The sequence below is a fragment of the Heptranchias perlo genome, chromosome 1, assembly GCF_035084215.1.
Source record: "Heptranchias perlo isolate sHepPer1 chromosome 1, sHepPer1.hap1, whole genome shotgun sequence".
In the NCBI taxonomy this organism is placed as follows: domain Eukaryota; kingdom Metazoa; phylum Chordata; class Chondrichthyes; order Hexanchiformes; family Hexanchidae; genus Heptranchias; species Heptranchias perlo.
Window position 1 is genome coordinate 98,938,098 of NC_090325.1, and position 17,744 is coordinate 98,955,841.

Here is a 17,744-nt window from a genome sequence, read left to right on the forward strand (position 1 = left end):
AATACAAATTATCAAAAATGTAAAAATCCAAAATTCAAGCTTGATATTTTGTTTCTACTGATGTCACTGAAATTAGAATGATGAAGGTGAAAGGATCGGCAGTCTCGTGGTTATGGTACTGGACTAATATCCCAAAAGTTGTGAATTCAAAAATTCTGATAATTTTTGAATTAATAAATGCCTGTGAAAGCTGCTGAATTGTCATAACAACCCAACTGGTTCACTACTGTCCTTCAGGGTAGAGGATCTGCCAATTAGACTCAGTCTGGCCTGCATGTAACTGCAGTCCCATGCTGTATAATGGACTCTTAATGCCCTCAAGGCACCTAAATGCTACCTTGCTTCAGTTTTGCTCGAGGTACAGTTACACTGACACTTTTGTGTGTTAGATGCAGTTCTGGAAATGCATCAGTTTTAAAATGGCCGTTTAATTTGGGAGTTAAGTCATGGTCTGCCTCCTGAATGCACTGAAATGGAAAGGTGTGAAACTCCCTCCAGAAGGCTGTCTCACACTGGCTTGAGTTTGCATTGGGTGCAGTATAACTCCAAACGATTGTAAAACTACCTTTTTAAAAGTTGCCCAGGTGACTGCTTACTCTTCGACATGTGTAATGATAAGAGAAAGCAATCTATCACCCAAGAAGCAGAGCTCTGCACATGGGTCCCAGAACGCATGCACAGAATACTTTGTTGCTGACGCCAGTGAGATCCATAGCGTTGTCCAGTTGCCTGAAATCTGCATTCCACACATACCAGTCTCAGACCAGTAGCTGCAGTATATCTGCACTCAAAGAGCAGTGTGAACAAACAAAACAGAGTTATACTGTCTGCTCACACTCGTTCAGTTGAAAGTTTATTAAACACCATTCTTCAGCTCCCAGACATGTACAGAATCTGGGTGTTAACACGATTTCAAGGCATTTATACTGCATGCTCACAACGTTCTGATACTACATTCTTAAATTCCCAGGTGCAAGTTCCTGATAGTGCAGGTAAATAATTAGGTGTGGATTAAAAACATTAACAGATATTGAATTTAATTTATTTACTGCTGGGCAGATTTTTAGGGTCATAGTTTGAAGTAGCAAAGCCCAGAAGTATGGAGCTTAAATTTAAATTGCACTGGAATCAGTTATAATTCAGTGGGTAGAGGGCAAAAACAGTATCGAACCAGCTCCTCAAGGTGGCCATACATTGCTTTCCACAGTTTGATTTACATTGAGACCAGTGCCCTGAAACTAGTTATACTGCACTTTGTGCACTCATGTCACACAAACAATATGTCACAGCAGCTATAAAATCACTTTTTACATCAGCTATTTCCACTATCAAGCACTGTTACAGATAGTGAAACATAGGTAGATAATTGACAGCTTAGTCGAAAGTCCTTTCAGACCTCAATTAGCTATGATTCAACTTTGGTTCTATTGAAAAGGTACATAAAATGAATCAAGGCTATCAAGCTAAAGATATTATTAATAAAGCAAATGGTTTATTGATGCTCTTTCTACAGTGAGATAGCAGAATTGCAACTTGTTGTATCATTTGATTTACATCCAAAGAAATTCGTATCAAACAACAGAGATGCTCAGCTGCCTAAGATTGTCTCATTTGTCTAATTACCTTCAACTTCCTCCACACCTAGTCTAAGAAAGATATGAATGTCATTAAGTATCTCACTGTAATGAAATTTCTATTAATAATTCACAATGCTCTCTGTATATTTTCATAACTTATTTGAAATACTGATCTCTTTCTGCTTGATTATGAAAACTCAGAATTTTACATGTGGATATTTGGAATAGATTGGGATTGTTAAGCTTCTACATAAATATTATTGGTTAACTGAAGTACCTCAATTCCATCTCTTGAGAAAATTTATAAAGTAGTATGTATAGCTTTTTTTTACATTGTGAAATTATCATAAAAATACATACATGCTCACTAATATGAACAAAAATGTGATCCACAGATTTGTTACCTGAATGAAGAATTGCTTTATACGACCCAATAGGACTCAAAATACAAATAAATATCAATAGCCTGAAGTTGTAATTTATGTAATTAAAATTTCTCTCTCTTGACTTGAAGCTATTTTCATTCTTTAGGTACTGAATTTCTCTGTCATCTGAAGCACAGCACTGCATATTTATTTCGCATCATGACAATGAAGAATTAAATATATATAATGTACAGCAGCATTGCACAATGAGAAAAACTATCATTTATATCAAATGACAAAATGCAAATCTTGTTGTTTTGGCCTAGCTGAATTCTTATTGTACTTACTCAAATTAAATTAATGGATAGAAAATGCAAGTTACTGCTGCAGCTGTACTTTAATGTTTGTGTACAGGAAACTTTGATAAAGTATGTCTTCTATTTAATTAATTCCAAATGCATCAGAGTCTATAAGTGATCTAACTTAATTGAAGAATATGTGTAGCCACTGTGATATACATATATATATATTATTTCTGGTTCTCCATCTACACTTAAAATATAACAAAACCCAGAAATTTGCTGTAGCCTGTTCTTATTATTTTAGGGAGAGTTGGAGGACAATTTATCATTCAACACACATTCGCAACAAGTGACAGGTACATTTGTGACCCAAAATTCAATTTCTGACAAAGATAATAAGAATCATAAATGTACTAGTCTCAGAATACTATCAGAATTCTACTTTAAATAGTATTCAAAACTTTGATACTGTTAGAATAGTGTAGAATTTTAACCACATAGAGCATTATGTCATTCCGATTTAAAATGTTCCCAAAAAGCTGCGAAGAAATGTAATAATGCAGCCATTTGAAAACTTTCAAAGTTGCAGTAATATTTCTATATCAAAAGTAAAACATTGCAAGACTGTATATTTAGGAATTTAATGTTAGATGAAAGAAGCCACACTACTGAAGTTTGTAGAAAATTAACTGACTGTAAATGAAAATTGTCAGCCCCTGATGTGCTGAATTCTTTTCAATGGTCACAAACAGCTTTGCTATTTTTAGTAATTTAAACAAATAAACGTCTTCCCCTAAATTTTTATGCATAGGAATAAATGCAGGGTCTAACATGTGATTACCACTGTGCATGGTCTCCAGTCCCAGGATAATGTTTGAGCTGCTGCTGTGTAGCTCCCATAGCAGCAAAAGTAGCTGTTTTAGTGATCTATAGAGTGATAAAGACATAAAGACATAAAGCCAAGCATATATGTAAAGAAAATCTCTGGAGATTTCTTTTCAACAGCAGCATTTACAATGTCTGAATTTCACCACTAATGAATGACATATGGCAAAATGTTGATGTTGCAAATACCAACACTTAAAAGAAATCTCAATAGATTTTCCTTTTTATATGCTTATCTCGCATTATACAAACACTAACTGAACATGAATGTATCTCAATGTAGTTGTCATTGTGAACTGGATCTGTGATCAAATGATATTGCAAAGTAATTCTTTCTGATTCAGAGATAGAAGAGGAGAAAGAGGGGGGAAACTAAACATTAGTATCTTTTCAGTGCAGTGACATCATACAAGCTCAAGTATTCAAACTGCACATTCCTAACTGGCTGATTGTGTACATTGACTCTGCAATTTATATGAATTTTTAATAAAATTAGATAAGTGGATACAGTATATTTATTTCCATTTAAAATTTAAATAATTCAAAACTATTTCATCAGAGGGTCCACATATTTCTCTATCTATTTTGTAACATTCAACATTACAATTTTACAGAAAGTCAATTTTGAATGCACATACATCATCACAAGCATGTGTGTATGTGGGAAAAATGCAAACAATATTCTGCATTCAACGAGCTGAGTTATACCTTCTGAGCTATATTTAGACACTACTTTGGTAATTATTGCTTCTTACCTGCTTGCTGTACTTGTTATTGGTCTGACAGCTGTATTCAGAGCAATGGTCTGATTCAATTGAGATGTTGTCTCCTGTCCCTACGAAGGTATTGGCTGGTGGTAGTTCTTGCACTGCCTGATGTTTTTTCCCTGCAGTAGGTGACTGGGGGTGAAGCTGAACTGTTGGCAATGGAGAGCTAGATTTGTAATGCCTAGCTAGATCAGGACTCCCTGGTCCACCATTCATGGAGCGATAGCGTCCCATGCCAGGACTCTCTGTAAGTTTTTCATTCACACTGTCATATCTCTGTCCATTTGGTTTTAATGCTTCCACAGTCACAATGCTACTGTACAGAGGTTGTTTGGACTTTTTGTTCTTTTTGTCCTTCTTGGGTTTCTTAGACTTGTCGTGTTGCTGGGGGGTGAAAAAGTCTTCAGGATCCTTTTTGCCGGCCTCATATCCATTCTTGGATTTTTTAGGTCTACAGTATCTTGCCAAAACCACAACCAAGATGATTAAAATCACTGTCATGACGCCAGCAACAACCCCAATCACAATGCTAAGTCGTTGCTTGCTCATCTCATAATTTGGATCACCTGCAATGTCTTGCTTCAGTGAAGTGCGAAGACTTCTAGTTATCTGAGCTTCCACTATTGTAGCATTTGAAACACTTTCATTCACAAAGACATGAACCAGTGCCGTGGTATACTGCGAAGGTTGCCCACTATCATTAACCTGCACGACCAACCGATGTAGTCCATAATGCTTCTGGGTTAGCTTTCCCACCAAAGAGATTACACCACTGGCAGAATCAATCTCGAAAAGTTTAAAGGGATTTCCTCCCACAATGCTATAGTTGAGGTCAGCATTGATCCCAGTGTCTCTATCTGTAGCTTGGACTGTAGCCACTACCGTTCGTAAGTCACTAGAAGGGGGTAGCAGAGTGTAAGATGCATTTCTGGGGAAAGTGATAATGGGTGCATTGTCATTTTCATCCATGACATAGAGCGATACCATAGCCGTTGAAGATTTAGGGGGCTCTCCGCCATCGATGGCTTTCACTTTGAACGAGTATGTAGTCTGCTGCTCCCTGTCGAAGGCCATGGTGGAGTAAATGGTGCCCGTGTCATTGTCTATGGAGAAAATGTTATTGTCTTCTTCAATAAAGAGACTCAGCTCCGCGTTCTTCCCTTCATCAGCATCCATCACAGTGACCATCCCAACAGGGCTGTTTGATGGTAAGTTTTCTTTAACGTAAAAAGTAAAAACATCTTGCATGAACCTGGGCTCGTTGTCGTTCGTGTCCTTCACCTGGACCACCACCGTGGCACTGCCCTGGAGGCTGGGGGTACCTTTGTCTCTCGCCACCACTTTGAATTCGTACCGTTCAGTTTGCTCCCTGTCCAGAACCAGATTCGCCACGATGGCTCCCTTGGCTGGGTCGATGGAGAAGACCCCGGCGGCAGAAGGGTCCAACGAGTACGCGATGTCAGCGTTTTTACCGTCATCTGCGTCCGAGGCCACCACGGTGGCCACTTGGTCTCCGGGCGAGTTGTTCTCGGGGAAGGCGACTTGGAAGACCGCTTGCGAGAAGACGGGTGGGTTGTCGTTGATGTCGGCGACTTTGACGAGCAGCGAGTTGTTGCTGGAGAGGCTGGGGCTGCCCGAGTCCACCGCCACGACCACCACCGAATACTCCCTCACCGACTCGTAGTCCAGAGGGGCCGAAGTGTGCAGGAAGTATTTCTTCTTCTGGTCGCTCTCCGACTCGCTGGCCGACTTGAGCTGGAACGGCAAGTCGCCCACGATGGTGCAGGTGACCACGCCGTTCTCCCCTTGGTCCCGGTCCGACACTTGGACCAGGGCGATGGGGGTGTCCACCAGCACGTCCTCGGCCACGCTCGCCACCCCGTCCCTCAGCACGATGCGGCCGATCTTGCGGATGTCGATCAGGGGCACGTTGTCGTTCTCGTCCCTGATGCCGATGAGCACGGTGGCCCGGTCCGCCTTGGGGGGCTGCCCCCTGTCCTTGGCCAGCACGCTGAAGCGGAGCTGGCTCACCTCCTCCCGGTCGATGCGGTGCAGGACGCTCAGCCAGCCGCTGCTCTCGTCCAGCCGCAGCAGGCGCCGCACCGACTCGGTGGCCGCGCCGAACACGTACTCGATCTGCCCGTTGACCCCCGTGTCCAGGTCGGCTGCCCGCAGCTGCAGGATGGGGGTCCCGGGCAGGCTGTTCTCCGCCAGCTCCGCTTCGTAGACGCTCCTCTCGAAGCGGGGGCTGTTGTCGTTGACGTCCGAGATGAGGACCCGCAGCAGGGCGGAGGAGGAGCGGGGGGGCTGGCCCCCGTCCCGCACCCGCAGCGTCAACTCGTACGAGTCCCTCGCCTCCCGGTCCAGGGCTCCCTTGACGATCAGCTGCGGCTGCTTGTCCCCGTCCGGGGTGTCGGCTACTTGCAACTCGAAGACGCTGCTCCTGCCCGCTCCCGCTCCCTCTCCCCCTCCCCGGGACTCAGACTCAGCCCCGGACCCCGACCTCCTCCTGCCGCCCGCCGAGCCCTCTCCGTGCTCCTCCTGCAGCAGCTCGTAGCGCTCGATGCCGTTGCGCCCGAAGTCTCTGTCGTTGGCGGTGGGCAGCAGGTAGAGGGTCCCGACCGGCCGGTTCTCCTCCACCGTCAGGGTGAGCACGGGCGAGGGGAAGGTCGGCGTGTTGTCGTTGATGTCCTGGATGACGACCCTGCCGTCGTACAGGTTGACCCAGCTCTGAGCCGGCCCGATCACCGACACCTCGAAGTCGATGAAGCATTCGTTCTCGTCGAAGATCATCTGGCACTGCGGCAGCTTCTCGCGGTCGGTGCGCCGGCCGGTCGTGCTCAACTCCCCGGTGATGTTGTCGATCTTGAAGTACTCGGAGCCCGACTCCAAGCTGAAAGTCACCTCGCCCGAACCCGCCGCGATGCCCAGGTCCGTGGCCACATTGCCGATCCGGACGTCGGCCGGTCCTTCCTCCGTGATCCGGTACCTGAGAGCTTGCTTGGCGGTCACCAGAAAGACTGCGGTCCGCAGGAAAACCAACAGCGGGAAACAGAAACTCATCGCTCCGAGATTCCCTTCCTCCCCTCTCTTCCCTCCGCCCGGGTTAATCGCAACGGTGTCCGTTCAGGTTGTCGGTATGAACAGTCCGTCAACACTCAATAAAGTAATCTGCAAAAAAATAAATAACCAGCATCCAGACTCACACACAGCGCTTTAGTTTTGCCCCCCTTTAACATCCTTTTCAAACTGACTCACTGTATTTCAGTCAAGCGATTGCTGCTTTTAGGACCACAAAAAGAGAAGCATTTAGTAAAATTGATCACCTGAATCCTTTAGTGCTTTGGACGTGCCTTTGGAGTCACGCTGTTCCAAGTTTGCCCTGCATCCGCAGTTAGTGTTTCTTTACCTGCATGGTGCTGGTTACTGTAAAGTGTGTGTGCGCGCAGCACTCGGAGAGCCCCAATGTTGCTATTGCAGTCTTTCCCTTTCTCTTCACACTCTTCTATCTTTTTTTTTTCTCTCCGTCCGTCCCGACTGACTCAAGAGGCAGCCACTGAGTGGCGGAAAGAGGTCTGGAACCTGGTCAGAAAGTTGAAAGGGCGGTTGTACGATTATTGTGAACGCGATCCGGTTCCCCGCTTTGTTGGAGATTAGACGAGCAGAGTCCCGCAGAATAAAGGTTGCAGTTAATGACTTTCCTATTCCTATTCAACCCAGAGAACTGGTACTCGGGGGTGAGCTGCCAAGATGCGTCTAAATGCAGATACTCCTCCGGATTGAACGTAGATTGGGAAATCCTAGTTGATAAAACGGGAATCCGAATGAGAGCAAACTGATTTCACTATGCGGATCTTTAAACAAACGACGTCTGCAAGTGCATTGCTTCTGGATCGGGCCGAATCAAAAAAATCCCCAATTAAAGAGTGAATAGGCTGCAGTACTTTGACAACAGCAAGTTTTCTCATTCCAGTCCCTGAAGTATATCTCAGTTCCCTGACGCAGTCCTTTCTGTGGTGCTGAATCCTTCTCTTAGAGGAAAAAAAAAGTCCTTCCTTGTTATTCGATTAGTCTTGGTCTGCTGAGTAGTTCATTGCTATTCCTGCAGTTGAAGTTGGGTTTGTCTTTCTCCGTATAATTCAGCCTTCTGTATTCAGAAAGTAGCTGCGGATTATAGCGCAAGCCCGACGCCAATGCCGATGTTTCTCAGAGGATCGGAGTCTATAAAAGAGTGAATGTAATAATGTTCTCTTCTCTCCCTCAGGCTGGAGATCTGTAATTCCGCTCCTTCCCCTTTTATATCTGCACGTTGTTAGATGTGAATTCAGGTTAACAGCAGAGTTCCGATTTCTCTCTCCCTCCCTCTTTTGTATGCCATCCCGCTCAGATTGTGGGTGAATGTGAGAGTTTTCTGACTCATTTGAGGTAGCGTCACCTACACGAGTGAAAAGGAACTGAAGCACGGTCAGGAAATGCAGAGATTCCTCTTTCTACATCATCTATCTCTTCCCTCATTTGCTTCCTTTTACGTTTGTCGCTTCCTTTTTTTTGCCGTTGCACTTATTTTAATACAACGTTATTTTCCTATTAAACACGTTACTGACATTTTTAAATCTTTCCACATTCTCTTACTGTATGCATTTGGTTACGTGTATTGTATTCTTCATTTTAAACCAGCACATTTTCAGTAAATTACGAAAGTAAATTACTATTTGTGAAGAAAGGTATATATATATGTTCGATTTTTAAAATATCTACTTTACTCAGTAGCTTTGAGGGAAGGTGTGGTTTTAAAATTCGTCTGTTATTCAGACGCAGTGGGGGTAGAAAAAGCTCGTGTGTGTGTGAGACCAAGGTTGAATGCGAGTTTGGTATCGTTAAATGGTCATTTTTTTAATAAGCAGTTTAATTTTCTTTGTAAGCTTGATAAAGGGCGTGCTTCCCGTTGCGTTTCCCCGTTTTCCTCAAGTGCCAAGGTTAGCGTCTTGGGAATATATATATATATATATTTTAAAAAACACCTTTTAACAAGAGAAACCTTCGGATTTCAGTTAAACTGACTGAGCTGGAGCTCCCGTCATTTTTGGGGGGAAATGTGGTGTATTTGCAGCGGTGAGTGGCGCGTCGCCGCCGTGACTTCTTTAAGAGAGAGAGTGAGAGAGAGGGGCTGTGAGGGGATGGATTTACCGGACGAAAGTTGACTGGTCTCTCCCCCGCCCCCTGCTCTTTTCCCGGGCTGAGCTGCAAGAGCTGTGCGGACCGCAACACGAGAGCGGCTGGAGCGCAGTGAGTCTGCGGCAGCAATGAGCAGCGCCTGCGCGGGGAGGCGTGGGGCAGGACTGGTGACAGCGAAAAAGTGATGACAGAGACAGAAAAAAAACTGGTGATGGCAAGAAGAGCTGACCAGAGAGAGAGGACAGAATGTGGAACAAATAGGAAGAAGAAAACTACCTGGTGACGAGCCGGTTGGGAATCAGCGTGTCCTATTTTACCCTCTCCTCAATTATGACTTATGATAATTGCAGCTTAGGATAGATAGCCGGAGTCAAAAAAAACAGAAAAAAGAGGCAGCTTTAAGCACGTCGATTATTGTGTGAAGCAATCTACCAACGTTGCTCCCGATGCTGCTAATGGTTTAAGAAACTATTTATTTAAGATCATCGTCCTCATTTACATATCAAAGACACTTTTAGGTGCGATTTACATTCTTATGCATGAAAAGTTCTGAGCAGGATGTGGAAGCGGCACTATCAGTGAATCAGAATTGTAATTACATTGAGAAATACACACCAATGGTTTTTTGAGCTGTTAGTGTTCCACACAAAGCTTTAGCAAGCAGAGTTCTAATACATAATACTTTCAACTTTGCGGTCTTTTATAAAGAGTGGACAACTCCATTCTATTTATAATTGAGTTTAAGCTCAATTAAGCTCACATTATTATGCAGTCAAATCAACATACACCATACACATCCCGGATGTGATCAAAATCCTGTAAGGTCCTGATATATGCAAATTGAAACCAAGTTCTAGTTTAGCTGCTCACAGTGAGCTCCGTTTTTTCATTGTCGTGTCCTCACAGCTGGGCGCAAGGTTCCTGTTCCTGGCATATGCCTTGCAAAATAAAGTGGTTAGTGCCCATGTGCAAATTTTTGTAAGTACACAAGTGGGCTCTTAATTTCAAGGGCAATAACATATTTGCAATAATACATTAATTTCTGCCCCATATCTGACAACTTGCTTGAGTCCTTGCACCAGTTTTAAAATTCATACCCATAGTTAGTAATAGTATAGTTACTTCTGCTGTATGCAATTGTATTTTTCCACTCTGATGTATAGAATGTTTCTTGGGTTTTGGATATTAGTATGCACCTTCGTGCCATTCTTTTCAATATTGGTGCACAGAATATTAATTTGTACTATTTCTACTGTAAGAGATGTAATATATGATATAATGCTTCAGATTTTAAAAATATAATAATTTACATATCAACTTATTAACAAAAAGTAATCATTAAAATATTTAATTTTTAAAAACTTAGATATTATCTGATGGCTTAGTAAGTAAATGCATCGCCATGTGATACTGAGCAGTACAGACCAAGAAGAAAGAACATTGGACCAGATTTTGCTGGAACAGGGCATCTTCGGTGTGCCCCGTTAGTTAGATTTACAATTGCATGTTTATTTTTAAAAATTTAATGCCCATAAATTTGTTGGAAGTGCGAGCTGAGAACGGTGCAGCGAGAGCAACGGGGCATCTGGGACCTTGGTGAATAACGGGACCAACAGTCTATCTCCTTAACCAATGAGATTAAAGGATTGAGAAATAAACAGAGGAAGGACTGAAAAGGAGGGTGAATTAGAGTGGGTGAATTCAATATCAAATCAGGTACAGAAAGAGAAATAAAGAGAGGGAAAGAAAACATTGGATTAAGGGAGAAAAAAAAGAGACGGAAAGGAAAAGTAATTTTTTTTTAAAAATGACATTTTTAAAGTCTCCTAAAACAATTCACAACCTAAAGGAATGAGACTCCACACTTATAATTGTTTATTTTCTGGGCAAAGGAGGTTGATTGTGTCAGAAAAATAATGCACCTTACTTGGTATTACCAGGAAGTCTCCAATGCTGATCCACAGCTTTTGTTAAATTAGCCGATTTCAGCAGTTGGAGCACCACAGTTGGCTTCAATACCCCTAGGCTAGCAAGGGAAAATCAGCCAGCATTCCCACTCCTGATCACAAACTTGAAAGTGTATTTGTGTGTGTGTCTGAACATCAGATGAAGACAGAATCAGACTCCACTGTGATACCTTGTATTGTTGAATAATCATCAACACTAACTATTTAGGCCGACACCTGAACAAAAGCCATTTGGATGAATTCTCATGGTTGCCAGCTTCTGTGGAACTGTACCCCAGCAAGAGTCAGCGCCATCAGAAGAGAAATTTGCAGAAAAATATCGAGATTGTAGTTAACTCTTCCTAAAATAATAAGTAATTAATATCATTTTTGGGTTAGGAGCTAAGGGGGAATACGCAATTAAATTGTCCTTGTCTCTAAAATACCAGGTAAAATGCACATTTTCCTGACACAACTAGCTTTTTTCATTGCAGTTAGGCACAAATAGAAACCTGACAAGTGACATTTCAGCCTACCCATAATTATAAGTATCTTATCTGCAATTATAAACAGGGTGGAGTTGACCTTTAGGAAGACTATTTATAGGAAAGGAATGTTTTAGATTAGCAATGTGTTGTTTCGTGGTTCTGTTTTTTTTCTAATCTGCTTAATTTGTTTTTCTTCATGAGCAATACAAGAATAAGAGGAATGTAAGGAATGTCAGTCAGTAAAGTACAGAAGAAGATATAGAAAAAGGATTGAACATTTACATAGCAGAAAAAATATCAAGGTGTGCTACAACTTAGAACTGCATTACAGATAAATGTGTACATCAGCTTCCAAACATCTTACATCGCCATGCTTAATGGAGAAATCTGCCTGAGGCAAAGGGTGATTAGAGTTGTTACTTGGTTAGTTTTTCATTAGCCCAGCTGAGTTTTGAAATGATCAAAGGAAGGCATATGGTATGTTGGCCTTTATTGCAACGGGGTTGGAGTACAAGAGTAAGGAAGTCTTGCTGCAATTGGAAAGGGCTTTGCTCAGACCACACCAGGAGTACTATATGCAGTGTTGGTCTCCTTATCTAAGGAAGGATATACTTGCCTTGGAGGCGGTGCATCAAAGGTTCACTAGATTGATTCCTGGGATGAGAGGGTTGTCCTGTGAGGAAAGATTGAGTAGAATGGGCCCATACTGTCTGGAGTTTAGAAGAATGAGAGGTGATTTCATTGAAACATATAAGATTCTGAGGGGGCTTGACAGGATAGATGCTGAGAGGCTGTTTCCCTGGGCTGGAGAGTCTAAAACTAGGGGACATAGCCTCAGGATAAGGTAACGGACATTTAGGACTGAGATGAGGAGGAATTTCTTCACTCAGGGGATCGTGACTATTTGGAATTCGTTACCCCAGAGGGCTGTGGATGCTCAGTCATTGATTGTATTCAAGATTGAGATCTTTAGATTTTTGGACTCTTAAGGGAATCATGGGATATGGGGATCGGGTGGGAAAGTGGAGTTGAGGTCGGAGATCAGCCATGATCTTATTGAATGGCGGAGCAGGCTTGAGAGGCCACTTGGCCTACTCCTGCTCCTATTTCTTATGTTCTTATGTTCTTATCACTGTTGACAGTATTAACCAGTAAAGCTATGACCATTTATTTTTAACATTTTATATTGAGCTTTAATTGACAATGGGGGTAAATCAAGGAAATTACTGAGTAATCTGGTGCAATTAGGCACTTTCCTGCTCTTTGCTCCCAGCTGCAGCAGCAGATCAGATATAACACAGGCTAGCTGCGGGATACTGTGCATCAGACAAGCACTCTCTAATGCACTGGTGTGAATTTTCCATTCTCCGTACCAGCTATCCTTTTTGGCCTCTTTGAGTGAACCTGCCGAATTTGTGCCAATGAATGCAAAATTATAAGCAGTTTTTGCTGTAAGCTTGTACTCAGTGGAAAAAGACTTCTTAAGAATTTACAGCTGACAAAGAGAGAGAAACAACATCTATATGAGTCCAGCCCAGTGGTGTCAAGTTGACAGTTTTTTCCAATTGAATAGGTTAGGGAGGACCAGGGGTAACAATTTTAAGTTGTATAAGGCCAGTCAGGGAACACTTCAGCAGTCAAGGACATTCAGCCACCGATCTTCGGGTAAGCGTTCTCCAAGGCGGCCTTCGAGACACACAAACCGCAAAATCGTCGAGCAGAAATTGATAGCCAAGTTCCGCACCCATGAGGACGGCCTCAACCGGGATCTTGGGTTCATGTCACGCTACATGTAACCCCACCAGCGAAAAAAAGTTATCTGTTTTTAATACAACTGGTCATTCTCTCTCTTTCTCTTCCTTTCGGATGTTTCTCTCTCTCTCTCTCTCTCTCTCTGTCTTTGGGTTCTGACCGTTTGTATATTCAGTAGTCTTGTATGTAATGTCCCTCTGTCTGAACACTATTCAACTCCTTTGATTGCCTTGATAACGGGCAGTTGGAATGATTATCTGTAATCACCAGGCATTGTTCTCTGACTATATATGCGGTACCTTTCATGGAATCCCACACTCACCAGACGAAGGAGGAAGCCTCCGAAAGCTTGTGATTTTCAAAAAAAACTGTTGGACTATAACCTGGTGTTGTAAGATTCCTTACAGATGTCAGGAGGTGTTTCTTTTCCCAGAGAATAGTAGACCTCTGCGGTGGATGCTGATTCGTTGAATTCCTTCAAGCGAGAGCTGGACCTGTTTCTGGCTGGGGTGGAGGTCACCTCTTACAAAAGGTACGTAATGTAATGCGTATAATTATCAGAGCCAGAGTGATCTCTTGGACTAGTTTTGATTGCCAAAAGGATCGGAGAGCAATTTCCCATATTTTTTTCAGCAAATTGGTCTGCATTTTTATCTGTTTTTTCGCCTCTCCCAGGAGATCACATGGTTTTGGGTGGGATGGGGAGTGTATATATTTTGATACACAAGGTATCACAATTGTATAGGACAGGCTGGATGGACCAGAGGGTCTTTTCCTGTCCATCATTGTTCATATGTTCGCATGTTCTAATGCTTTTATTTCATGATTCTGATTTATAACTGCCTCCAAATTAGAATTCGCATGCAACTATGATGTGTCTCTTAAAAATGTAAAATATATAAAATGTTCTAAAGTTTCAAAAAGATTTTTTGTTTGATTCTTGTCTTTATAAATATAGATTAATACCTGAGTTATGTTATTCATACTGGTACGACACAAGTATTATTTTTGGAATGGTGCAAGCAGACAGATATTCTTATCAGTCTCCAACTTCCGCTAAAAGTTTTTTAACCTTTAATTGTCAATTGGCTTTGAACTGTTTCCATTAATGATGCAGTCAGTATACAATACAAGTAGTGTGAGACCACAACAACAACAACTTGCATTTATGAAGCACCGTTAACGTGGTAAAACATCCCAAGATGCTTCACAGGAGCATTATCAAACAAAATTTGACACCGAGTCACATAAGGAGATATTAGGACAGGCGACCAAAAGCTTGGTCAAAGAGGTAAGATTTAAGGAACGTCTTAAATGAGGAAAGGTAGAGAGGCGGAGAGGTTTAGGGAGGGAATTCCAGAGCTTAGGGCCTAGGCAGCTGAAGGCACGGCCGCCAATAGCGAAGCAATAAAAATCGGGAATGTGCAAGAGGCTAGAATTGAAGGAGCGCAGAGATCTCGGAGGGTTGTAGGGCTGGAGGAGGTTTCAGAGATAAGGACGGGAGTGGCCTTGGAGGGATTTGAAAACAAGGATGATAATTTTAAAATCAAGGCGTAGCCTGACCTGAAGCCAATGTAGGTCAGCCAGCACGGGGTGATAGGTAAACAGGACTTGGTGTGAGTTAGGATATGGGCAGCAGAATTTTGGATGAGGTCAAGTTTACAGAGGTTGCAAGATGGGAGGCCGGCCAGGAGAGCATTGGAATTCTTCAAAGTGTGCATTTACACATCAGTTATCAATCTTAAACTAGCAGCTGAAGTTTGGGCTTCAAACAAGCAGAACCATGTTACATTTTTGGCTGGAACTAATCATCCTGCCCTGGATACAGCCATGCGCAGAGCTCTCTCCCACCAGTTAAAAATGTAAATATTTAGAGTGGTGAACATTTAAATTAAAGTCAGGTAGATTTTAAAAAGTGCTCAGGGTCTTTTCAAAGTGATGTGAGGCTCCCTTCTCCAAGAGGTCTCACTCCACTTCCACCTGGAGTTAGACTGGACCTTGACTCATCATTTGCACTGTAAATGTAGTGTTGGTGCAATGTGGTTTCTGCTTTGCTAAACTTGCAGTATAAATATGCCTTTATTAGTCTCCTACCCCAGTAAATTTATGAAAATTCAGCGCAGTCATACTGTAGTTATACTGTGTAGTGCGTTCCAAAAAACACTTCACACGAATGAGAGATAGACTATAACTGCAGCATTAAGCTAATAAGAGAAACACTGCTTCTTTTGTTTTCAACTCCTTAGCGAAACCTGAAGACTCTGATTCACAATCAATGGCAAGTGTGGAGCTGATAATTGCTATTCCTAAAAAGAATCAGTGCGTATATTATCTGGAAAAGCATGCCAACTGAGCTCAGTATTTGTGGATTTAGTATGATGTCAGAAACACCTGCTACCTGATTACACAAATGCAGTTTAAGCTATCACCTGGATACTCTCATTAATCATATCAGTGCAATTAACAGGCATGAGGATTTTTGTGTTCATTTTTTCAGTAATTGAAAACAATAATTTTTTGTTTCATGTTACGTTAGTTTTATGTAAAAGCACAGCTTTTGCTTAATTTTATAATTCTGAAAACAACACAGTTATGAACTCCTGGAGATCTGTTCATAATTAGAAAACAGTTGAATATGCACAGAAGCATGAACATCAAGATTCTACCCAGAAAGGCACTGAGAGCGATATCATGATAAGTTACAGGGGCAAATGTAGAAAATAATTGACTGTTGTGCCATGATGATGGTCTTTACCAATGATTAGCTTATTCAATGTGAAAAATAAAAGATGTAAAAAAAATGTGGCAGTTCTTTAAGAAAACTTTAAGAAGGCAAAGATCAACATCTATTTGTAATTTGTTTCCACTAGTTTTCTTCAAAATATGAAACCTAGTAAACACTAACACGCCTTTTCTTCTCTTGTGTAATTATAAACCGTCAGTACTTAAAATATGATTATATAATTAAATGGAGTAAGAAAAGCTTTAAACAAAATGTATGCTGTTATTCTAACTCAGAGTTCCACAATGCAAACAACAAAATAATTGAAATATTATAAAGTGATATCAAACTCAGAAGTTAGTAGGAGTATATCAGTAAAATGGTACACAGATTTGGTAAGCAGACTTGGATTTTAGTACTGTAATAGAGATAGTTGGATGTGGAAAAGAGAAGTAGAAATATAAAGGGTATGACCATTAACGGATAGCCATGATGTTAATTATTTCAGCCTGTCCTTTTGAGTGATACCTGCTGTAACTCTAATCTAAATTCCAAGAGCAGGGCCATTACAAGGTAACTAAGGCTCAACTATATGAATGTCTAGCCTTAAAAGCACTAGGAGGTTGTCTAAAAATGTAAAGAGCCCAAAATGTCTTTAGTAATTATTCCTTTCCTAAAGATATGGTTAGTTTAAAAAATACTTCACATTTCCCTGCATGTGTGATGGGCATCATTGTCACTGCAAGTTGCAATTGCTGAAGGGAAACTTTTGGCGGGGTGGCGGGGTAGGGGGATGGGGGGGTGGGGGGTGGAGAGAGTGAGACTCGACAACTTATATCACCATTTATCGCATTTCTAAGAAACTTAAGTTTAAAAGTGACCTCACGGTCAAATGCAATTACACAGCCCAGTGGTAGGAAGTGGAACAAAGTGAGACCACCTCTTGAATTCATCTTGCCTGCCCCACATCTTCAGCTCTGCACTGGCCTTTTGGCATCAGTGCACAAAAATAGCAGCAGGGTAGCAGCACAAAATGTGCAACACAAGGATCACATTAACATCTGAATCTGGCCCCAAACTCCCAAAATATAGTGATATTTTGGGAGTTTGGGGCCAGATTCAGATGTTAATGTGATCCTTGTGGTCAATTTTAACTTGCTGAAATCAGCGTTAATGGGGCGGTAACGGCCAGCTGCAACTTTTACAGGTGCCTACCGCTGGGTCGCCGAAGTGCCTGCGTGTTTTAAGTGGTAGGCCTCTTTTAATATGCAAATCGAGTTACTATAACGTACAGTGCACCCCAATTGCCATTTTGGGATAGAACTTATCAGAACAAGTACTGGGCACTCTCTGACCAGTGTCACTGGTGATAAAACAAAAATCTCCCAGGACGAGGCTAGCCCATTGCACTCCAGGTGTGCTGACGCCTGCGATGTCCCCAAATGCGGGATACTCGACTGCAAAATTTGTGGTAGTGGGGGACTGCGTTCGCGATCTCCCTTGGCTTATTTCCAGGACTGGGTGCTGAGATGCAGCCGCCGCAAAAGCTCGATGGGGAAAGGCCACAGTTTAGGATGCTCTCGCCATCGTACGCCGAGGGACTGGAAACCAAAAGAAGCTCCTCGTAATGAATGTATAATGACTGTAACTGATGTAATGTAACTGTAATCTGTACTGATTGCAAGTGCAATGAGGCACCCTGGAGTGTCATGAACTGTATTTATCATGTATGACCTGTAGTTGTAATGTGAAAGTTGCATTGTTC

The 17,744-nt window shown here is 42.2% G+C and overlaps 1 protein-coding gene and 1 non-coding gene across 4 annotated transcripts in view; one reads left to right on the top strand and one right to left on the bottom strand.

The window, feature by feature from the left end:
• pcdh7b (protocadherin 7b) overlaps positions 1-8,326 on the bottom strand; it is a 374,437-nt gene extending 366,111 nt beyond the window's left edge. For all 3 annotated transcript variants that reach the window (XM_067988987.1, XM_067988996.1, XM_067989006.1), the window contains exon 1: positions 3,885-8,326. In XM_067988987.1, coding sequence (XP_067845088.1) covers positions 3,885-6,959 — 3,075 coding nt within the window. In that variant the 5' untranslated portion in view covers positions 6,960-8,326. The remainder of the gene's footprint in view (positions 1-3,884) is intronic.
• An 8,985-nt stretch (positions 8,327-17,311) lies between these two features.
• On the top strand, positions 17,312-17,482 carry LOC137331411 (U1 spliceosomal RNA). The gene has a single exon (XR_010965468.1). It is a non-coding gene; the product is annotated as a U1 spliceosomal RNA (small nuclear RNA).
• Positions 17,483-17,744: the final 262 nt, after the last annotated feature.